The sequence below is a fragment of the Benincasa hispida genome, chromosome 9 (assembly GCF_027475165.1).
Source record: "Benincasa hispida cultivar pf3 chromosome 9, pf3_genome.v1.1, whole genome shotgun sequence".
NCBI lineage: Eukaryota > Viridiplantae > Streptophyta > Magnoliopsida > Cucurbitales > Cucurbitaceae > Benincasa > Benincasa hispida.
In genome coordinates this window covers 4,283,786-4,308,746 of record NC_143486.1, presented here as the reverse complement: position 1 = coordinate 4,308,746, position 24,961 = coordinate 4,283,786, and the positions used below count along the sequence as shown (strand labels likewise).

General features: G+C 35.4%; 2 protein-coding genes across 2 annotated transcripts; one reads left to right on the top strand and one right to left on the bottom strand.

Annotated features, from left to right (window-relative positions):
• Positions 1–20,345: 20,345 nt before the first annotated feature.
• On the top strand, positions 20,346–21,987 carry LOC120084488 (dormancy-associated protein homolog 4-like). Its single transcript, XM_039040284.2, has 4 exons — positions 20,346–20,578; positions 20,676–20,939; positions 21,159–21,237; positions 21,754–21,987. The coding sequence occupies exons 2-3, from the start codon at positions 20,684–20,686 to the stop codon at positions 21,233–21,235; spliced, it is 333 nt and encodes a 110-aa protein (XP_038896212.1). The 5' UTR covers positions 20,346–20,578; positions 20,676–20,683; the 3' UTR covers positions 21,236–21,237; positions 21,754–21,987.
• LOC120085517 (acyl carrier protein 1, chloroplastic-like) lies at positions 21,956–24,584 on the bottom strand. Its single transcript, XM_039041535.2, has 4 exons — positions 24,359–24,584; positions 24,028–24,138; positions 22,367–22,486; positions 21,956–22,268 (listed from the first exon to the last, which is right to left on the bottom strand). Exons 1-4 carry the CDS (start codon positions 24,458–24,460, stop codon positions 22,140–22,142), a joined length of 462 nt encoding a protein of 153 aa, XP_038897463.1. The 5' UTR covers positions 24,461–24,584; the 3' UTR covers positions 21,956–22,139.
• Between the last annotated feature and the right edge of the window lie 377 nt (positions 24,585–24,961).

Genomic DNA, 24,961 nt, shown 5'->3' with positions numbered 1-24,961 from the left:
AGAAAATCAACCAACTTAAAGATTATAGTTTATTTTGAAAGCATCAAAGGATTATGTATTGAAGATTGTACTCGCTATACTGAAATTCATACAAAAACCAAGTTCAACTCTACGATACTATTGGGGTTGATGCCCTAAATCTCGTAGGGTACTATAGTTTGTAAACATTGTATGAACAAACTCATTTTGTATTTAATAAAATATATGATATTTTATTCATTATCTATAAAATATGTGATATTTTAGTTGCATTAACCATAAAACAATAAACTAACATCCAAGGTTATTTTTGTAACTTAAACATGTATGTGGAGACATATGGGTGGATCATGTTTAATTGATAACTTAAATGGTCTATAGTAGATGGATAAGGTTGGGTACCTTATCCTTGTGACACTACGAGTATGACTCGCTTTGTAGGTTTTACAATTGTTGTAAAGTGCTACAAATGATCTGATCTGATCCTGATCATTCATGTATTAGACATGCGAGCGGGAATATTCTATATAAAGGAGTTTGTATAAGACTGACCACGAAATGTTTAGTCTCATTATATAAAATCATCCATAATAGAGACTTACATTTCACCAGGATGACCATAGGTAACATAACCTGAATCCAAAGTGAGTTGTGAACTCCTTCCTATGAGGATGGTCATTTAATTTGTATGGGTAAGAGTGGCAGATCGTCGACTCAAGCTTACCACTTTGAGGATTCGTCTGATTGGGAGCTGGGAACACAGCTACACAAGATGGAATTCACTCCTTCCCTAAAGTAGGAGTAAGTAGATAAATTGCTCCCCTAAGGGTTGATTCTGGGTCTTGAACAATGTGGCACTACACTCACTCCTAGACCAAGAGGGGTTTAGACATAGTGGGACTATGATCTATTGTTCATTAGAGGGATCAATGGTACTGAAGGAGTTAGATGTAATTATAGAGGAAAAATGGTAATTTGGCCTAGATATTCTTACGAGCAATTTGGGAAGGGTCATCGTATTATTGATTGGTTATATCCAATGGACACAGAAATATATCTGTAGTGTGAAGAGTGCATCTGTCGATCTTTAATGAAGTGTCCGACAGTTAATGGATGGTGAATAATGTAATTAAAGAGTTCAATTAATTAGTCATGTACTATTGAAGCTTCAAGCTACAAGTCCATGAAGTCCCCTTAGTAGCTCAAAAGGATTTAGTTGAGAATTAGTTTTTTGATTAATTTGAATTGTTCAAATTAATAAAGGGATTTAATTATATATGATACAATTAAATTGTTTCAATTATATGTGATATAATTGTCATAATGTATTTGATACATTATAGCTTAATGGGAGGAAATAAATATTTGAATGAGATTCAAATATATTTTTTATGAATGTGATTCATAGTTGTTAAATTTAATATAAATATGATTTATACTAAATGCCATATAATAGAGAAAAGAATCTATAATTTTTATTCTATGTGATACAATACTAAAACTATAGGTTATATATTATATTTTATATAACATATAATTAAATATAAATATAATATGATAATTTAGTTATCATATTTATTTATAATATATTATTATTATTTGAATAATAAGAAAGGGAGTTACAATTCCCTTCCCCATCTTTTCTCTCCACCCACTTTAGTGGGTGGTTATGTTTTTTATGGCAAAAGGAATAAAAAGAAAACTAAATTTTCTTTTTCTTCTATTGTATGATTGCTGTTGAACGATTGAAAGTGTTTTTACAAAAAAGTTCTGTGAGTTTGTATTGTGAGAAAGCTCTCAATCTTCTTCCTCCATCTTAAGACTTTTCCCTTCTAACCAAAATAGTCAGAGCCCACCACTCCTGGGTTCTCACCCTAAGAATATCGAGGATTCTATTGTGGTAGTGTCTAGTTTTGGTTTGAGTTCTATCTTGAAGAAGGTCTTCAGGTTGTACATGGTTATTCGAGGGAATGTCGCGAAGAAAATGTTCTTCAAAGGTAATATATCTTGAACCCTTTTCTTGTAAAAGCATGCTATAATTTAACTTTAAATGCATATCTGTTGTATGTTTTCTATAAACCTTACATTCGATAATTTATGGAATTTGGCCGATCTACTTTTGCTCAAAGTTCTCCTCACCAGAGTTCCTTCAGTTGGTATCAACGCTAGGTTGTTAGTTTTTTATTCCAAATTCCATTCTTGTATTGAATCACTTACAGTACTGGTGGATTTTATTATCTGCATTCTATTTATGTGATAAATGTTTGTGGATGGATTTGTTGATGGATGTTTCAGGATAGAAATCCCAGTTTAAGGAATGTTTTTAAAATTACAAAGTTGGTTTGTAAGGGCCCCTGCATTTTTTAGCATTAATTATTGTAATCGATTCTGTAAATTTATAAGTTTTTAGTCGCTCGTGGTGTTCTGGAGGCTTCAAAGAAGGGTTGCAGTAGTTGTTTCGATGGAGAAAATGAAACAGAGGTTCCAGATCGTGTAGCTAGAGCTAAACGATCGGGTAGCTTTTGTTATGTGCTTGTGTAGCATTTGCTAAACGATCACATAGTTAATGCTACGCAATCGTATAGAGTTTGCTACATGATCGTGTTGCGTTGGCTACATGATCGCATAGGTGCTTGCTTCCTGATTGATCGTGCGGTATTGGATACTCGTCGCATGCTTAAGTGCTACACAATCGCATAGACTATCATGCTTATCGCATAGTCGTTAGCTACGCGATCACATAGAGTTGCATACTCGACGCATAGTCGTTCGATGCATGGTGCATTTACTCACGATCAACTGTAAGGTGTTCTTTGAAGAGCGGTTTGGGTCGAGCGGTTCAAACCTTGATTCACCTATTCCGAACCGGTTGACTCAAAAGTTTGTAATAGATAGCCTTTTAATTTCTTGTTTAGAGAGTTCTTATCCCGGTCCATCAACTTTTAGTATAAATATACATGTGATGTATGTTTTTATTATATGTCATAATGTATGTCATATAGCTTTAAAACCCACCATAGGTTATGCATTTATTTTCATGCTTCATTTTATATTATAAGTGTTATAATATACTAGTATACATGATTTAAATTACATAAAGCACGCTCTTGCATCATATAATATAAGAGTTATAGTATATGTATGCATGCATTATAGCATATCCATGCATCATTTATATTATAAGTATTAAAACATATGGTTGAATGGTTGTATGGAATGTATGGAATGTATGCTATAACATGATTCATTACTTAGTTATATAATTGTTATATATTAGTAATGAATGAACATTACATGAAGCATAATATTACCTAGGTTAATTTATAAATGTTATAAATAACTTATGTATGTCTAGCATGCAATGGTTGGTTTTAATTGTTTCATTTATTTATAATTGTTATATTAAATGAAATTATAATTAAAATCAATAATAAAGAATTGCATGCAAAGATAAGCTATAATCATTTTTTAAAATTATTTTAAAATATGATCGAGATAGACCTAGATCATATTTCTAATGAGATTAGAAATCTAGGTTTAATCTTTTAAATTGGTTTAATAGGATTAAATTGATTCCTAATACAAGATTAAATATGTAACAAATGTATCTATAAGGGACCTTTTGTCTAAGGCGGGTTCTGGCTAGGCCGGGTACTTAAGTCGATGGAAACGTCGCACCCCTACCTGGGAACTTACCTGAAAAGGTGAATTAGATAGATTTACTACATGCACACAAGTTTGATGAAAGCCTATTAAAGAGTTTGATGAGACTTGAATCAAAATTGTTTAATCATGTAAGACAAGAGTTGTTTTTTAGCAAATTAAACAAACACTAAGATAAAATCAGTAGCCAGATTTTCCTAAGTTAATTAACCCTAGGTAGAACACTTAATAGGAGGAAAATGGGGTATATGATACTTCATTTTTGCCTCTACACGTTTCTCCCTAAAAGTTCATACTGTGAGATATACTTTTTGTCTCGAGGCACCATGGGGGCCCCCTACGGGTGGCATTTGGATAAGTCGATACTAAGGTGAATGAAGAGAGTGTTTATAGTAAGTAGGAGTGGGTGTGTGACAACACATCCCTTGGTCTCTCTCATTAGTTGAATAAAGTTTCATGCATCGCCTCGAGGCATCATAGATGACCCCCTAAAATATGGTTGTATTGCATGACGCTTTATTTAATCTCCAGAAAAGGGTGAGGTTGCTTTAGTCTCTTGTTCCAATCGGCTTTTCCCTACAGTTGCCTCATTGAGGCGAGACTCTAGAACTTAAAATGAGGGATTACACTTACACATAATTGTTAAGGATGTTAACAAATTATGGATTGAACAATGGTGACTATTAGTTATAGTTACAAGGAGCTGTTTCTATTTAATAGTTGAGAATGTCTCATTTGAGTGAAAGGGCACTTGATCACCCTATGGTGGGAGTCAGAATGTCTCGACAGCTTTGAACCCACCCACGACTCAAGTTGATGAGAAAGTGATGGAAGCAAGAATCGGAGAAGCTATGGCATCATCCCTAATGGAAAGATTACAATACCTGATCCATAGTGCCATGATAGGGCAAACCGTTTAGAACCAGACTTAGCAAAAGCGATGCCACAAGTTCAGTTATAGCAGACCCAGCCGGAGAATCAGAACATAGAGGACCTGTCCCTTGAGGCTAAACACTTGAGGGATTTAAGAAAGTTTGACCCCCGCCCCTTCGATGGATCGTTAAGGGATCCTACGAAGGTAGAGATGTGGCTATCCTCGATCGAGACGATCTTTCGCTACATGAGGTGTCTGAAGGAACACAAGCTCCGTTGTGCAGTTTTTATTTTGACCAACAACACAGAGATTTGGTGGCGTTCATCAGAGAAGATGATTGACACCACTGGGGGATTTGCGACGTGGGAGTAGTTTAAGGAGTGTTTCTACGAGAAGTATTTCTCTGCCAACACTCGACACAATAAGCAAGTTGAGTTCTTGAATCTGAAGTAAGGGGTTATGTCAGTGGAAGAATATAAGTATGAATTTGATAAGTTGTCCCTCTTTGCCCATTAGCTAGTAGCCACAAAAGCAGCAAGGATAGAGAGGTTCGTTCAAGGTCTGAGGAGTGAGTTGCAAGGTATGGTGCATGCCTTGGACCTCAAGACGTACGTCGCAGCATTACGAGCCATCGTGAGGATTGATGCTGACTCCCAGAGAGAGAAGAGTACAGGAAGTCATTTGAAATTGGCACTTATGTGGGTCAGAAAAGAAAAGCCAAGCTGAGGGCTCCCGAGCCTCAGTAAAATAGTCAGAATATTGGTAATGCTTCATGTCCGTGGGGGCAGCAGGACCCTTAAGCTACATCTATCAGGGAGGATAAGCTGGTCTGTTCAACCTGTGGTAGACGTCATTACAGACATTGTCTGGCTCGTACTGGAGTTTATTTTTGGTATGGTCAGAGGGGACACATGTCAGAGAAATGCCTAAGAAGGAATGCATCTAAGAACAAGGGTCAGCCTTCGAGCTCATTTAGGAAGGCCCAAACCGTCAATAATAGTAGGATAGAGTGTTTTCTACCACTCGGCATGAAGGCGAGACAGTTGTGATAGGTATGCTCCCCATCTTGGAATATTATGCGTTAGTTTTATTTGACTCTGGTTCATCGCACTCTTTCATATCTTCAGCATTTGTAAAGCACGCCATGTTAGGATCATAACCCTTACAGTATGCCCTGTCAGTTTCCACTCTATCAGGAGAAATCATGCTAGCTACTGAAAAAATACAGACATGTCAAGTAGAAATAGCAGATCATGCATTAGATGTGACCCTGATAGTTCTAAACATGCGAGATTTTGATGTGATACTGGGTATGGATTAGCTAGCTGCTAATCATGCCAGTATAGACTGCTCCCGTAAGGAGGTTATTTTTAACCCTCCTATAAAAACCAACTTTACGTTTAAGGGGACTGGAACCGTGGTCCTGCCCAAAGTGATTTCAGCGTTGCAGGCCAATAGTTTCTTTAACCAAGGTGCCTGGGGCATCTTGGCCAATGTGGTTGACACTAGAGAGGTTGAGGTCTCCTTTGTTGGGGATGATGCCTTAAAGTCTCGTGTCCTGTAGTTTGTAAACAGTTTGTACGAACACTTGTGATGTATAATATATGATATTCATTTCACTTCTTGACTTTGCACTTTTGGATGTTTTATTTGCTTTACCACAAAACAATAAACTAAAATCTCAGGTTGTCTTTATGTAACTTAAGCATGTATGTGGTGACATACAAGTGGATCATGTCTTAAGTGATAACCAAAGTGGTCTGTAATATATGGATATAAAAGGGAAACCTTATCTTGGTAACGCTACGGATGCAGCCCACTTTGTGGAATAGTTACAAGTGTTGTGACTTGTCACAGATGGTTTGATCCTAATCATTCGTGTAGGGGACGTGCAGGCGGGCGCATCCTATACAAAGAGTTTGTATAAGACCTGACCATGAAGTGTTAACGTCCCGTTATATAACACCGTTCATGACAGAGACTTCACTTCACTAGGATGGCTATAGGTAACATGACCTCAATCTGAGCGAGTTAGGAACTCCTGCCATTGAGGGCGGTCATTTGATTTGCATGGGTGCGAGTGGCCAGGCCGCCGACTCAAACCTACCACTTTGGGGATTCGTCTGATTTGGGAGCTGGGAACTCAGCTAGACAAAATGAAATTCACTCCTTCCCCGAAGCAGAGGTAAGTAGATAGATAGCTCCCTTAAGGGCTGATCTCGGGGTTTGAACGATGTGGCACAACACACATTCTCTTGGCCTGAGAGGTGTTCACACATAGTAGGACTATACTGTATTGTTCATCAGAGGGATCAGTGGTACTTAAGGAATAAGATGTAACTACAGGGGCAAAACGGTAAATTGGTCCAACTATACTTATAAGCATCTGTGAAGGGTTATCGTATTGATGATTGGTTATATCCGATGGATACATAAATATATCTGTGGTAAGAAGAGTTCAGAAGTCGGTCTTTAGTAGAATGTCTGGTAGTTAACGGACGGTGGATCTTGTGGCTAAAGAATTTAGTCACCTATTCACGTACCGTTGAAGCTTCGAGCCATAGGTCCATAAGGTCCCCTTGGTAGCTTGGATACAAGTTGAGAATCAGTTTTTGGGTCAGTTTGAAATGTTCAAATTAATAAGAGGGAGTTCGATTATATATGATATAATTGAACTGGTTAATTATATATGATAAGATTGACTAAATGTATGAGATACATTAATTTGGAAGAAATTGGATATAAATATGTTTTATATCAAGTAGAGGAGAAAACACTAAGGTTGATATATGATATCAAACTATAGATTATGAATATAATATGATTATATTTATTATTTTATTAATTGGACAGTTATGAGATAATTGCTTGACATTTTCTCCAAAATCATGCGTTAGTGGGAAGTTCAATTCATTAACTGAAGAATAAAATAAAAATTGGTTTCATTTTGCAAGTGATATGCATAATTGCTCACGGTGTGTTTTCCAATCGACCACATAGTACTTGAGAGCTTATACGATAGCGCATCGCGTTTACTAAACGATAGCACACCCGCATGTGCATTCTCTAAACGATCGCTTACCATTTCCTAGACGATCGCTTAGCGCTTGAGCTTTACAAAATGATCGTATAGACGATCGCCTAGTTTTTCCTACACGATCGTGTACCTTGCCTAAACGATCAAGCACCCCGACTATACGATAGTCTATCTCTTCTCCCATTTGCTTGATCTTTGTACACGATAGCCTTTCCTCCACACCTCTACCAAATCCGAACAAAGCCCACACTTTGGATTCTCACTCCGGGAATACTAAGGGCTCCGAGTGGTGGTATCGTCCCCATTTCCTGTTGTTTGTGCGAAGCCAATCGTGTAGACGACTAGGGTGTTGCTGGACGATTGCTTACTGGTCTAGCGAGAGCGAGAGGAGTTCATTCGTGGAGAAAGTGTTCAATTGGTATGTTTACTTGTTCGCTTGTCATTTATTCTTTAAGCATGCCAGTAATTTAGTGTTGTTAATACATATTTGTATGTTTGAATGAATATGTGGAAATTCTGTCATAATGAACTGGAAAGATCCGCTTCCGCTCATAGATACTCTTATATAAGAGTTTCTTCATCCTTGACTTCAGAGTCAGTAGTAAGAGACTACCCATATGTTTTTATAGAGGATTTCCCCAGCTTGCACCCTAGCGAGAGATAGATTTGCTATCGAGTTAGAGCTAGGCACAACTTTTATCTCTAAAACCCTGTACAGAATGGCACCAACAGAATTGAGAAAGCTTAAGACTCAGTTACAAGAGTTGTTATATAAGGGTTGCATACGCTCAAGTGTGTCACTGTAGGGTGCACCAGTGCTTTTTGTGAAAAAGAAGGATGGATCATTGTTTCTTTGCATTGATTACAGGGAATTAAATAAAGTGACCATAAAGAATACGTACCCGCTTCCCATAATTTATGACGTGTTCAACCAGTTGCATGGAGCTACCATGTTCTCCAAGATTGATCTCCGGTTAGGATACCATCAGTTGAGAATAAAGGACAATGATATACCCAAGACAACTTTTCATTCAAGGTATGGGCATTATGAACTCATCGTAATGTCGTTTGGTTTAACGAACGCTCTCGCGGTATTTATGGACCTAATGAATACAGTGTTTAAGGAATTCCTCGACACTTTTGTGATAGTTTTCATTGATGATATCTTGGTTTATTCCAAAACCGAGGCAGAAGATGAGGAGCATTTACGAAAAGTTTTGGAGATGTTAAGGGAAAATAAGTTGTATTCTAAGTTTTTGAATTGTGAGTTTTGGTTGAGGCAGGTGTCCTTTATAGGGCATATGGTGTGGAAACAAGAAGTCTCCGTGGATTCTGCAAAGATTGAGGCAGTTACGAACTGGCCCTGCCCAGCCACAGTCAGCAAGGTTTGCAGTTTTGGGTTAGCAGGATACTACAGGCGATTTATGAAGGATTTTTCTCGTTTAGCCACTTCTTTGACTCAGTTCACTAGGAAGGGGGCTTCGTTCGTCTAGAGTGAGGCTTGTGAAGGTAGTTTCTAGGATCTCAAGTAGAAGTTAGTTTTAGCCCTCGTTCTTACAATGCCAGATGGATCAGGTGGTTTCGTTATTTGTAGTGACGCTTCTAAGAAAGTATTGGGATGTTTGCTGATGCAGCAGGGTATAGTGGTTGTTTATGTTTCTCGCTGGTTGAAGAACCATGAACGGAATTACCCCACCCACGATCTAGAGTTAGTAGTAGTGGTTTTTTGCTTTAAAAATCTAAAGATATTATTTATATGGAGAGAAGATATAAATTTTCACCAACAACAAGAGTTTAAAGTAATTCTTCACTCATAAGGAGTTGATCATGAGACAGCGTGGGTGGTTGGAGTTAGTGAAGGATTACGACTATAGGATTTTATACCATCCGGGAAAGGTGAATGTACTGGCAGATGCTCTAAGTAGAAAGGTAGCTCATTCAGCAGCCCTCATTACCAAACAAACTTCTTTATACAAGGACCTAGAACGGCAGAGATTGTAGTAGTAAGTAGGGGCAGTCACGGCGCAGTTGTCGGTGCAGCCGAGTTTAAGGCAGAGAATTATAGATGCTCAGCAAAGTGATCCCTACCTGGTTGAGAAAGTTTGCAAGGTAGAGTTAGGACAGGCTAGTGAGTTCTCTGTGTCTATTGAAGATGGTCTTCTCTATTAGGAATGCTTATGCGTACCAACAAATAGTGACCTTAAGAACGAATTGTTGTTAGAAGTCGATAATTCCTTATTCTCGATACAACCCGAGTACCAAGATGTACCAGGACCTAAAGAGTTGCTACTGGTGGAATGACATGAAAAGGGAGATAACTGAGTATGTTAGTAAGTGTTTGTGTGTCAGCAAGTAAAAGCCCCGAGGCAAAAGCAAGTAGGCTTGTTGCAGCCCTTAAGCGTACCAGAGTGGAAGTTGGAGCATGTGTCTATGGATTTCATTGTGGGGTTGCCCCGAACAACAAACAATTTCACCAATATGGGTAATAGTAGATAGGCGCACTAAGCTAGCACATTTCATATCAGGGAAGTCTACCTTTTTAGTAAATAAGTGGGTGCAAATATACATGAAATAGGTGGTGAGATTGTATGGAGTACCTGTGTCCATTGTGTCAGATAAAAACCCTCGTTTTACATCCAACTTTTGGAAGAGTCTTCAGGCACCGTTGGGTACTCGGTTGGATTTTAGTACCGCTTTTCATCTGCAGACTGATGGATAGACAAAACGTTTGAACCAGATATTGGAAGAAACGTTGCGTGCTTGTACGATAGAATTCTCAGGAAGTTGGGATTCTCGCTTGCATTTTATGGAATTTTCTTACAATAACAGTTACCGGGCTACTATCGGCATGTCGTCATTTGAGGCCTTTTATGAAAAGAGTTGCAGGTCTCCTATTTGTTGGGATGAAGTAGGAGAGAGGAAGTTGCTAGGGCATGAGCTAGTACAAACCACAAATGAGGCAATTCAGAAGATCAAAGCTCGTATGGAAACGGCCCAGAGCAGACAAAAAAGTTATGTCGATGTTAGGGGTAAGGACCTAGAATTTAAAACTGGTGATAAGGTGTTCTTGATTGTAGCACCCATGAGAAGTGTTCTGAGGTTTGGAAGGAAAGGAAAGTTGAGTCTGTGCCTTTTAAGGTATTTGAGCGATTTGGACCAGTAACTTATCAGTTAGCGTTGCCATCGTTACTCTCCTCAATTCATATTGTTTTCCATGTCTCGATGTTGAGGATGTATGTAACAGATCCGTCACATGTGGTGGACTATGAACCATTACAGTTGAATGAGAACCTGAGTTATGGAGAGAAGCTAGTAGGAATTCTCTCAAAGGAGGTGAAGACGTTATGTAGCAAGGAGATAGTGCTTGTGAAAGTCTTGTGGCAAAATCACCAGTCCAAAGAGGCCACATGGGAGCGAGAGGATGAGAGGAAAGCCCGGTAAGGAATGAACTTTCAAGGACGAAAGTTCTTTAAGGAGTGAAGAATGTAACATCCCAAGCTTTTTATAATTAAAATTCTACATTTCTGCAAAATTCAAGGACAATTTTGTTATTTTCAAAATTCAATTTTGTTTAAAGGGAAGATTTAGAATTATGTCACAATAAATTTAATTTTCAGTAATCTAATTTTTAGTTAATGTCAAGAATTCAATTTAAATTTGGAAATTTTAATTTGATTGGAATTTGAAGAGAAAAAGTGAGAGTTTTAGAAATAAATATAGTCATATTTATATATTTGTATGGAAGAAAAGGATAAAATAAAATAATTTTAGAATAAGATATAATAAAATAAAATTTTATTATTTTTATTTATTTATTTTATAATCCCTTCTCCTTCCCTCTCCTTCCCCTAGTTAAAGCCAGCCGCCGCGCTCTATCTCTGTTGAAGCTGACGCCGCTGTTTGCTTGCCCTCGTCAGCACTGTTGAAGCTAGCCGTCAGGACCAAGCCGAACGCCAGCCCAGCTGTGCGTCAGATCTGCACTGCTCAACAGCTGTCGTGTCTCCTCCAGCAGTTCGTCATCAGTTTGGGTTCGTTCTAGGAGTGCCGCTTGCCTATAAGCCGTTTGTGGGTGTCGATCACGCTGCAGATCTAGACTGCAAAATACTGCCAAACTTCACTACTGACTTTGTCGATTGTCATTGCACCATTCAGCAACCAGTTTTTCGTGTATCTCGTTGGATTTTGGAATTTTGGGTAACATTTAATATTTTGTTTGATTCTTATCGAATAGGTTTCGGATGCCTAAAGAGTGTGTGCCTAATTTCATGTTGCCCATAATATTTGAGCTTTAGCTTTGATCTTTTGAAGAATCTCAGAGTTGAAAGCGGGCTGTCCAACACCTTCAAAGATTTTTTTTTTTTTTTTGTGGATTTTGGTGAGTCTTAAGGCATTGTCCCATTTTGGATTAAGATTGATTGTTGAATGTTTATTTATTAATTTCTGGTTGTGACCTCTATTCACTCTCATTAATCTTGAAACCATCTACAATTGAAGCAATGCAAAGACTGTGTTAAACTATCTTAAAATCCTTGTGTTCGACCTTGGACTTACCAGGAAGCCTGAGTTAGATTTATACTTAGATCTGATTTAGGAAAGCTTGTACGCATTACACAAGTGTGCTACATCCACTTTGATGCATCACCTACTATTCTCACATACAGATGCAATTCGTCATTCATTTTTATTCATCTAGTTATCATCTTTCACCCTCATTTATAAGCACTTTTAGATATAAATCACGAGGCGAAACATTTCCCTTGAGAGAACAAAAAGGCATAGAGCCAACAGGACAAGAAGGTCGTCAAATATGTTTGGTCCCACCATTCCTCTTCAATGTGATCACGAAACAAGTTTTCCTATTTTTCTGTCCAATTGCGATATCAAATATTCATGCCATCTAGGTTGTAGGTCGAACTGGAATGAGAAGTTTTCTTTCGCTTTCGACGAGGTGGCTTTTCGTATTTTTGGTCACCCTTAAAACAAAAGGAAATTCAATAACTGGTTGAAATATGAGAATGATCGTGAGCAACATTTAATAAGCGTGAAAAAGATATCCACAATTCTAGGGGAGATGTCTACCTTCTTGCATTGAGCCAGTCAACTATTCGGAGTAAGGGATGACCTCTTCTTAAAATCTTCATCTAATGGGTAGACCTCCCAAGTTCCAAAGGTCCCATAGGGAGATAGATAGTTCTCCACCTTGGGTGTGAATGGTGTTAGTTGTTGGACACCAAGCTTCGTAGAAAGCACAAACCATGTCATTGGTACGATCGTAAGTATAGAAGGAGGCCAACACTGCATCAAGTCGATGAGATTTATAGGCAACCTCTCATTGCAACCAACGACAAATTTTGACCACTCCTATGAAGGAAAATTTCCCATGAATGGTTAACACAGATCCTCATCGTGCAGCACCATCTATTATACAACGCCCAATGTTCACTCAGGGTTCAAATTGGGCCCTTGATTGTGTATCGAATACTTCAAAAACCACACTTTAGGAGTCGAGGTTGAGTTTAAGGATTTTCTTATGGACCAGTCTACTAAGAAAAGAAATCCATACAAATCGGGTCACCTGCCTGGAATATTACCTGACGAGGTTCCTCTATTAAAAGACTGACCCCTCTTCTTGCAAATTAATTATTATCTCCCAAAATAATTAAATGCCTCTTGGAATGATGAATACTTTCTTTAAAGTGCACCATGACTCTAAAAAATAAAAGAAAGAAGGGTTTAATTAATTTCGTGTTAAAAGAAAGGGGAGGGAGAATAAGATAGAGATAATGGTGAGTCTGTAATTTATTTTTTTTTATAAAAAAAACGCATAAGGGTGCAGTAGCTTCATAACAAAGGATGGGCTAATGTGTCCCACCCTAAGTTGGCATAAGGGAATACAACTCTACAACAAAGGATGGGTTAGTGTGTCCCACCCTAGGTTGGCACATAGGGATGTAAAAGCTTAACAACAAAGGATGGGCTAGTGTGTCCCACCCTAGGTTGGCATATGGGGATACAACAACTTCACGATAGATGATGGGCTAATGTGTCTCTCCCTAGGTTGCACATGGGGATGCAGCAGCTTCACAACAAAGGATGGATTAGTATGTCCATCCTAAGTTTGCACATGAGGATACAGTAGTTTTACAATAAAGGATAGGCTAGTGTGTTTCACCTTAGGTTGACACATAGGGATGCAACAACTTCACAACAAAAGATAGGTTAGTGTGTTCCACCTTAGGTTGGCACATGGGGATGCAACAACTTCATAACAAAGGATGAGTTAGTGCATCCCATCCTAGGTTGACACTATTGGGATTGGTGTCCTAAATCTCTTTATTCTTGTAGTTTGTAAACTCGTATAAACAAATTGTTATTAGTAAAATAAATTTTATTTTATTTGTGTATTAACTCAATCCAATAAACTAAGAGGTTATTTTATGTAACTTAAACATGTATGTGGTTGACATACAAGTAGATCATATTAAAGTAATAATCTAAATGGTTTGTAGTATATGAATAAGGTTGGGTGTCTTATCCTGGTAACACTACGGATACGACCCACTTTGTAATTGTTACAATTGTTGTAAAGTGTTACAAACAATTTGATTTTAATCGTTCATGAGGAGACATGTGATGCGGATATCCTATATAGAGAGTTTGGATAAGACCGGACCGTAAAATGATTAATCTCTCTTTATAACACTGTTACTTGAAGAGATTAACATTTCAATAGGATGATCATGAGTGACTCAACCTTAATCCTGTGTGAGTTGTGGACTCATATATATGAAGCCAATCCTTTAAGCTGTATGGTTGAAAGAAGCTAGATACTTCGACTCAATATGTCTACCACTTTGGAGATTTGTTGGAGTAGGGAGTTGGGAACATAGCTACGCAAGATGGAATTCACTCCTTCCCGGTCCTAGGGTAAGTGGAGAAATTACTCACTTAAGAGTTGATTTCGAGTCTTGAACAATGAGGGCCCTCACCCTCCCAATAGAGGAAACTAATTTATAATTGGACAATGACTAATTGTTCATTAGAGGGATAAGTGGTACTTAAAAAGTTAGATGTAACTACATGGGTAAAATGGTAATTTGATCTAGCTGCAATTATGAGCAATTCAGGAAAGGTTAAAAAATACATCTACAGTACAAATAGTGGAGTTGTCGATCTTTAATGAAGCAACCAATAATTAATGAATATTGGTTAATTAATTAATCTTGTATCATTGCAACTTCTGATCTTTAGGTTCATTAGGTCCCCTTGCTAGCTCACTAAGGATAAAACAAGGAATAAATGGTTTTAGAATAATTTAAATCGTTTAAATTATTTAAGGAAAATTTTATATTAATCAATGCATATTGATACATTATAATACATAGTTCATTATGAATATGGATTATTATTAATACTATATACAAAAGAGATAAATATTTGAATGAGATTCAAAGTAATGTAGATTGATACATTTTAATACATAGTTAATTATAAATATGATTTATAATGAATACTATATAATAAATTAGGATAATATATTTGAATAAGATTTAAATATTAATTATATGAATGTGATTCATATAAATGTCATAGGTTAAAATTAATATGAATGAGATTCATATTAAAACTATAGGTTATATAAGAGAGTATCATTGAATATGATTCAAATTAAATTAAATATATGATATTTAATTATTAATTAATTAATGTTATTAATTTGTTTATATATGATAAATAGGATTATTTAATATATATATTAAATTAATTAAAGATAAGAGTTACTATACATTAAAGGGAAGGGAGTTATGATAACTCTCCACCATAACACTTACTCTCACAGTGGTTTTTGGGATTTTGTAATGGTTACAAAGTGTGATTCCACACAAAAAGGAAAAAAAGCACTGAAGCTCTCAATCTCTCTAAAAAAAAAAAAAAAAAGAAATTGTCCTCTCCCAAAATTGAAAAGGAATCTCACAATTCTATATTCCTTGTCGAAGAATAGCATGGAAGTCGAAGTCATTGGAGAAAAAATTGGTGTATGTTGAGATCGTGCAAAGGAGTTAGAGGTTGTTCGAAGCTTGTAGAGGAAACACAGAGAATAGTGTCTTCAAGGGTAAATTTCCTCGTGATCTTTCTTCTTCTCCTCCTCCTCTCAGTAGATAGCATGCTTATAGAATTTATTGATGTTTATCCTATAAATGCATATTTGAGTGTATGTTTGCTTCTCTGTATTTTGAGTGTTTCAAAATTGAATTACGAGTTCATGTGCTTTCGGAAAGGAATTCTATACCTTCAGACACATGGGGATGCAACAACTTCACAATAAAGGATGAGCTAGTGTGTCTCACCTTAGGTTGACATATAGGGATGCAGTAGCTTCACAAAAAATGATGGACTAGTGTGTTCCACCCCAAGTTGGCATATGAGGATACAACTCTACAACAAAGGATGGGCTAGTGTGCCCCATCCTAGGTTGGCACATGGGATGTAGTTGCTTCACAACAAAGGATGGGCTAGCGTATCCCACCCTAAGTTGGTACATTGAGATACAACAACTTCACAATAAATGATGAGTTAGTGTGTTTCATCCTAAGTTAACATATGAGGATATAGCTCTACAACAATGGATGGGCTAGTGTATCCCATCCTAGGTTGGCACAGTGGATGTAGCATCTTCACAACAAAGGATTGGCTAGTGTGTCCCACCCTAGGTTGGCACATGAAAGGATGGGCTAGTGTGTCCCGCCCTAGGTTGGCATATGGGGATGTAGCAGCTTCACAACAAAGGATGGGTTATTGGCACATGGAGATGTAGCAACTTCACAACAAATGATGAGTTAGTGGGTCCCACCCTAGGTTGGCTATGGGAATGCATTAATTTCACAATAAAGGATGGACTAGTGTGTCCCACTCTAAGTTATAGCTCTACAACAAAGGATGGGCTAGTGTGTCCCACCCTAGGTTGGCACATGGGGATACAACAGCTTCACACACAAAGGATGGGCGACTATGTCCCACCCTAAGTTAGCACATGGGATTCAACAGATTCACAACAAAGGATGAGTAGTGTGTCCCACACTAGGTTGGCACATGGGGATATAACAACTTCACAACAAAGGATGGGCTAGCGTGTCACAAAGGATGAGCTAGTGTGTCCCACACTAGGTTGGTATATGGGGATACAACAATTTCACAACAAAGAATGGGCTAGCATGTCCTACCCTAAGTTGGCATATGGGGATGCAATTCTTCAACAAATGATGGACTAGAACATTTGAAATTGAGCATGAGTGTTTGTATGTACCTGCCAAAAACAAAAAAAAAAAAGTACATTATAAGAGGATAAATTCAGTTACCTTGGATTTACCTGTATCAAGTAGTGATTGGGCTTTCAATTCTCAAAGTAAAGAGAATCTACCAAAAAAAATGTTAATAAAAAATTTGGGGTCAAGAAAAGAAAGGAAAAAACATAAAAAGGAAAGAAAAAGGGAAAAAAAAGGGAAAAAAACGTAAAAAGGAAAAAAGAAAACCCTAAAAAAAGACAAACCCTATAAAAAAAGGAACCCCATATTTTCTTCCCACTTGGCCGCCGCCCCTCCCCCCTCAAAATTTCTTCTCTCTCTATGCCAACTCTCTCAAATGATGCTCGTTTTCTCTCTACGGTAGTGACCCCCACTGCGGCACCTAAGTAATGGCGACCACCACTCAACTTACCGTTGATCGGTGCTCCACCACTCAATTCCAGTGATATTCAACGTCGACGACAAGTGACTTCTCATTCCCCCTCGTTTTCGGCCAAGGAAAAGCCAAGCAAAGTTGTGCTTTACGAGGACAAAACAAAAAAAAAAAAAAAATAGCGAGGGGCTCCGGCTGCGAACACCGATGAAGGAGTAATCATGTAGGCGGATGGTGGCGGAGTTCACGACATCAAGGTGCAGAACAAAAAAAAAAAAAAAAGAAGGCAGTGTTTCCAATCCTAATTGAAGTTCTTGATGGCGGAGTTACCTTCCTCTTCTGTGGCTGCAAAAAAATTGAAGTTATTGGTCCAATTTATAGGGACAGCGTTTCCAATCCTAATGAGATTTGAAATCAAACTAAATCAAATAGGATTTTTTTTCCCAATCAAAGAATCTAATTATATATAAATCGGTTCATCTCGTTTGTTTAAAAATGAAAATATTTAAGGTGAATTCATGGGTTAGTTCAAAATCAAATTTAAAAGTTATCCAAATTTATTTAAATTTCATATAAGTCTGGATATATATACTAAATTTTATTTAAATTCAAATCACTCAAATTCAAGTTTTTATTCTCAAGCCAAGATAAATGAAGGATATGACGTCAAGTTTATCTCAAATAGATAAAATTCAAATCATCCAATTTAGATTCTTATCTCCAATCAGGTTAAATTAGAAATAAAACCTCTAATTTATCTCAAATTTAGATTGGGACATAATCTAAATTTTATTCTAAAGCAAAATGGAGTGAAATTCAAATTTCATATTCACATTTATTCCAAAGTTCAAGCCAAGCATTTGGATAGAGATTAATTTTGCTCCAAATGCAAATTTTGAGTTACGTAGAGCATGAACTCTACTAAAGTTCAGATCCAATTTTATGGCAAATAGAAAAAAAAAAAGGCAATCAAAACATTGACCCCAAATTCATGTTTTAATAAGTTGGCATAAAAAAAATGTGTGTCAAATATACAAAATTCAAATCGAACTTATATACCAAATTTATAGTTTGATTATTTTGACACATTAGATAGAGTCAAAATCAAGAGCAAATAACTTGTATTTTGATTCTAACTTTATCTTTTTCATGATTCATCTACTCATAAATGTGCCTAAATCTCAAAAAGGCAAATTACAAATAATTGAATTTGGAACTGACTAAAAGTTAACATGTGTCCCAAATTGAAATTGAAAACATAAATTGGTGAATTCTGATGATGCCATGTGTTTTAAGCATGAGTATTGGATTGAATAAAATTAGTTCGATCCAATTTATTATTATTATTTGGACTAAAGTCCAATTGAGCACAAAAATAAGCTTAGATTAGCTCAAATGCCAAATAGAACGCAAATCCAATTAGTTTGGCCAATGGGCTAAGTTCATGAACCAAGCAAGTCCAAGCCCACAAAGCCCACATAAGAATACCTACCTAAGAACTCTATAAATATAAATAGAGGAGTTTTCTTCATTTGTAGGAAATAAAAAATTATGTACTAAAGACTCCTAGACCCTATGAAGCACATATACTTCATATGAGGCAAAGAATCCATATTAGATACCAATACTTCCATACTTCCAGATACGTATCCGACACACGATTTGACGTATCTATTTCTACGCTTACATTTTTTTAATTAAAAAAAGACAATCAACTTATTTAATCTTTCCCAATATAAAACTAGGTAACCTATTTAAAAAGCTCACTACTCGAGTCCAAAACTAAAAGGAAAAAAATAAATAAAAGACCAAACCCTATAATCATCTAATCTTCATCTTCGAGTCCCCACAAAGTCCACCAAAATATAAATCATTTGGATATCTTCAACAATTCAATAAAAAAGTTCTTCATTTATCTTCATACTTCTCCCTTTTTCTTTGTAACATGAGTCACTATTCTATTGCATTTTATTAACTATTGTACTTCAACATCTTAGATGTTGTTTTTTTTGTATTGTATTTTAGTGTTTGTATTATATTTTGTGCTATTGTTATTAACTTGTATGCTAAATTTATCTATATCTTATATTTTTTTTAAGAAGAAAAAAAAATGTATCTTAAATGTATCAGTATCCTCGTTTTTTTAGAAATATATATGTATATTAAAAAATATATAAAACAAATGATATCTGTATCTGTGCTTTATAACCCAAACCCCTGAAGCTACAGATTCTTTCAAGACTCCAACTTCAAGAACATCACGCATTCCGCTTCCTTAAGTCAATTGCAAGCATACACATTCAACTGAGTATTAGAGGATCAAACACTAAAGATCGAACCACATCCAAATCAAATCAACATCAACACAAGTTCTACACTACGAAACACGTTTCTCCAAAAATCTCGTGCAAACAGTGATACATTATTTTCAATTAAAACGTGTTTTTTTATTTATGGTTGATAAAAAAAAAAAAAATTGGTGGGTGAGCTGTCCCATCATTCCTTTTAATTGTATCAACTAAATAAAGTTGTTTGGTAGGGAGACAATATTTCCCAAAAAAATCTCCTGTGATCTTCGAAATTTAAAAATGACAAGCATTCGGTCTATGAATTTTCAAAATGTATTGAGTTTTATGAATACATGCATACGGATGTCGAGTTTTTAAAGTACATATTTTTAATCATCAAGTTTTCAAAATATAAATTTTTAATCTTCAACAGTAGGTGTATATTATTGATCACAAACAACCTCATTGAGACAACTTACATTTTTAAACAACACAATAAATAATCAACATAATATGTCAATATTCGATTATTTGACTTTTACTTTAAAAAACAAAAATACATTGTCTTATCTTGTTACATTGGGTTCATTATCAAGTACTAAAACATGATAAGTTATCTAAAACATTTAGTTTCTATTTCATAAAATCTTTTAACTAATATGATTAAATTAAAAAATCACTTTAAATTGAGATTTGAAAGCTCGATCTTCCACCCTCATATTTATTTATTATACTAAAAAAATAGAAATTACTAAAAGATATGTACATATATTTGGTCAGAAAAAAAGGGAAAAACAAAATTTAAAAGGCTAAAAATCCAAAAGGAATTAAGATTAAGAATTTTAAGACCTCTCCTTTGGATAACCATGGTTTAAATAAAGAATTGCTATATTAGCCGGAACTGAGCAACCTTCGTTCTTCCTCCAATATAATTCCCTCCAAATGTTTTTACGGTTGTAAGGGAAGAACCCTAGAAAACCCTTTCTCCTCCTCCGTTGCGTTTTCTATTACAATTTCTTCGTCTTCAACCTCTCTTTCCGTAACCGTCGCAATTGTTTGCTGGTACATTTGTTTTATTTTCGATCAACAAAATTCTCCAAAACCTGCACATTGTATTTTATATAATTCTTTGTTTGCGTCTTCTGGTTTCTTGCTGCAGAGGAAATCATGACTACTTTTCTGCATAAGTTATGGGACGAAACGCTTGCTGGCCCTACGCCAGACACCGGCCTCGGAAAGCTTCGCAAGTATGACCCTGTTTCGGCCTCGGAATCGCCTCCGGTTAAGATTTCCGGTGACATTCCTGTAACTCGGAGCATCACCATTCTCACGAGGGGCAACTCCGGTTTCAGGAACTTCTTGGATGATCGTAATGGAAGGATGATCGATTCTGGAATAACCTCGCCGCGGACGCCTCTAACTCGTGAGTTTTCATGTTTTTTGGATCTATCAGATTGATCTTTTTTGCAATTAAATGTATGCATATTCAGATTTTAAATATTGCCTTCGGAAACCACCTGCACAGATTGTGTTTCCCGGAAAATTGAAGAAATAACGGTTAACGCTACCGACGGAATGAAAGTTATTCAGAAATTTGACCAGTTTGTTATATGTGTAATTCTGTTTCTTCTGTTCCATGCAGCGGGGACGCCTGAATGTGATCTGAAGAGATTCCCATGGAAAAGATCGTCGGCTGAATCATTGGAACAAGACGATTAGAAGTAATGAGTTTAGACATTTAGTTTCTTGATTCACTTATCGCCCGTTCACTTACAAACAATTTGCATCTACTGTACTCGGATTTGCATGCATCGTTTCTTCATCTTGATCGAAATAAGATTTTAAAAGATATGGCTTCAATTGATAGATTCCTCTGTAGAATATGATTCATAACGTTCTCTTTGTTTGAATCATACAATATAAAATAATTATGCTCATAATCTAACGAAAGGAAAAATGTCCGCAAAAATGCTTTTAAAAGATAAAGTAATTAAGTCTTAAGGATACGGTTTATTCATCTTTGAGTTACTAAATAAATTTCTTCCTTCTAGTTTTTAAGGAATATAAATAATAAAATATGTTTCTATCTTCGAAGAAAAAATTTCTGTTTCTTTGGAACCCTCTAGATTTCCTCTTTTGATAGAGATATCAAAAGGGTATCAAGAGTGTTCTATATTTTTGTGAATTATTATGGAGTCTGTATAAGATTAACGTTTAGTCTTTTGCATATATTGCAGGATCTCGATTAAGTGTCTTCGTATGGATTCGATCATTGAAGGGGAAGGGAAGCAGCCAAATAACTGTATATAAGATATAAATGTATATATACGTATATAATATCAACCAACCTGGCATTAAATATTCTTCACGGAGAGGGAGGTTGAATTTCTTAGTGTTCTGTTGGCTCTTAGTAATCTATAACAATAAACTTGTGAATTATGTGTATATAATGTATAGTATTATTTCATTCAGATTGCAACTCTTCTTTCTTTTGTTTTCCATGTCACTTTGAATCAGTTTTGAACCACAAACAACTTCCTTGAATTAAAGATGAACAAAACCATAAATCTAATGCAAAATTATTGGGATTTGAAGGCATGAATAGATATGTTGCTGTGTTGGTTTAACTTGCAGAGGATGCCTTGACTTTCTCGATCAAATCGACAGCGTCTTGAACGGTAGAGATGCCCTCAGCTCCACCTTCTCCAATGGACACTCCAAACTTCTCTTCCAAAGCCATCATGATCTCAACCTGTGAGTATTCCTTTCAATGTTAGTAATGGGTTTATAGTATAAGTTCGGTTGTTTTGTAATCGTCTGCTGTTGGTTTAAAATTTAGAGTTCACCCACGGTGTCAAGAGAATCAGCTCCCAAATCAGAAAACTTCGTTTGAGGGATCACTGCGCTTTGTTCCAGAGAGAGTTGCTTGGCAATTATTTCTTGAACAACTTGCAGTGTTTCTGGTTGGGCCTGCACATATATACATCACACCCATCTTAATTTCCACCCTTAACTAAAAAAACAACCATTTTTTGTTTTTGTTTTTTTTTCTCTCTCCTTTCTGTTATGTTCCCATTTGGTTCTTTTTGTTTATAACTTTTCATGCCCATTCATCTTCAGAAGCTTTTTCTTTTCCCTTTCTTTATTTTCTTATTATTTATTAATTATGGTAGCAGTAAATAAACAACTTTTTATCTCAGCAATAAGCATGGTTTTTAAAATTTCCATCCAATTTTTTATCGGGGAAATTTTCTTTTTACCCTAATTTCGATGAAATTTTCATATTATTTGGAGAATATTCTGAATCCCCCGAATCAATGAAATTTTGAGATTTCAAGAAAAATTCAATTTTTTTAATTGACTACGTTAGTCCTACACACAAATCTATAGTTTTATAGGATTAAGTCTTTTTTTATTGGTTACTTTTTCTAATTTTCAATTTTTTCTAATTTTTAGATTTATTTTCGATCCAAAATTTTCATTTATAAAGAAATTGAATTTAAACCTGATTCAAACTTTTTCATTAAACTCAATTGATGTGAGTTTTTTTTTTCTTTTATCTATCCAAAACTTTCATAATTTTTACATCATTTAACCTCAAAATAATCCTAAATTTTATATTATTTTGTAATTATTTTTTATTTCTTTTTTAAATTTCTGCTCTCACATCAACATTTACACAAACATTTGTAATAGACATCTAAATATTGTGGTTAAAAATGGTTAACTAGTCTAATTAAGTCAAATCAAAGTTCCATTATCTAATTATAACAATTTTCTGAAAATTTTCATAGATAAGAGAGGATTATTGGTCAGGGGGATTAGAAGTTTTTACTCTTCCGTTTGGTCCATTTTCTTTTATTTTTCATTAGTAAAACAAATTCATTTATTTTTTTATTTTTTTTATTTTTTGTAGTAGTAGTTTTTCTTTTGCATCTTTGTAAAGTATATTTGAAACTTAAATTTTGCCTAATATAAAATTAAAAGAATTGAAATCTTTAATATAATGAAAATTATATTTTCAGTTCTTTTTTTTTAAAAAAAAATATTAGATTGGAAAGTTATATAAATAATTGACTGATTTTTTAAAGTTCTTATACTTCAGTTAGATTTTTTAGTATGGATTATCTATCTATATATCTATATAAAATGAAAAAAATAGAACAATGACTTGTTTATCCAGATTCAATTATTTTGTTTTTAGATTCATTAAATCAAAGAAATTTATTAAATTATTGTTTGGTCAATTTGTATTGGGATTGCATTTAAATACACTGTGACCTAAAAGTGTAAATTTTGCAAATATCATAGCCATAATTTTAGTACTTCAAATTCTGAATTGTTTATAGAATTTAACCAATGGTTCAAAAATTTTTTGAAGAACGGTAAAAATTATAGTTAGAAAATAAGGAAGCCAAATACAATCATTATAAAACAGTAGATATGTATGTATATGTACATATGCGTATAATATAGGCTAAAAAATTAGAGTTGAATTTTAAGAAAGGTACTAGGGAGCAAGAAATATTTGATTTGAAGGTGGGAAGTGCAGATGCTCCTTTTGAAGCCTTTGCCATTCTCATGTTGGAAAACAGCCTCTGCCCACATAACAAAGTACCATCCTGCACAATTTCAACCCTACAATATTAAATCGGTGATAATTGATTTCGTTAAAGTACAAATTTGATCAGAAAATGTTGGAAATTAATCTCTAAAATTTATAATTAGAATTTAGTCCTTATGATTTGATTTATTATAACTCAAATTTGATCCACACACTATTAAATTTAAAAAATGAGAAAAAATAGAAGTTTATGTTTAATGTGAGGGGGAGAGACTCACTCTTGCAGAAAGACTACTCAAATGCAAAATAGTACTCTTATTTCTCGTCGAGGGGGTGCAGGGAAGCGTCGTGAGAAGTGGCAACGAAACAAAGGACGACATGATGGGAATGAGATGGATGGGAGGCTATGTGTTTTAATGATTTGAAAAGGAAGGTTAAAAAGAGAGCAATGAAATTGGGAGAGGGAAAGGAGAGAGATTTATAAAGAAGCTATTAAAATGAACTGTGAAAAGATTCGATGATAACGAAGGATTTGTTTGGCTGTCATTTTTGGCGGATGGCACTATGGCTCTCTCTTCTTAAATTAGCGGACCTCTCAATTCTTTTGCATAAACATCGAATATTAACAAAATTTATTCATAAGCTTTTACTTTTCTTCTGAGAATGAAATTACGGATGTATTACTAGAATCTGCGTGCAGACAGGGTTATTGAGATCAGGAGTTGTTTTGAAATTTAATTGGAGAAAAGGGGTGGATTGAAATTTAATTGGAGAAAAGGGGTGCATTGGAACTTATTTAGGAAAAAATGGGAGCTTTTTTTGTCCCCATCCCAATGTATCTCTTGAAGAGACTCATTCAGGAATTTTTTTTTCCATACGAC

Bases quoted from the DNA above. Each gene is read 5' to 3' on its own strand.
- LOC120085517 (XM_039041535.2), bottom strand. From the start codon at position 24,460: ATGTCGTCCTTTGTTTCGTTGCCACTTCTCACGACGCTTCCCTGCACC. The intron at 24,139-24,358 runs GTGAGTCTCTCC...GAAATTGTGCAG, and splicing joins TGAGTAGTCTTTCTGCAAGA to GATGGTACTTTGTTATGTGG. The intron at 22,487-24,027 runs GTACCTTTCTTA...ATATATGTGCAG, and splicing joins CAAATATTTCTTGCTCCCTA to GCCCAACCAGAAACACTGCA.
- LOC120084488 (XM_039040284.2), top strand. From the start codon at position 20,684: ATGACTACTTTTCTGCATAAGTTATGGGACGAAACGCTTGCTGGCCCT. The intron at 20,940-21,158 runs GTGAGTTTTCAT...TGTTCCATGCAG, and splicing joins GCCGCGGACGCCTCTAACTC to CGGGGACGCCTGAATGTGAT.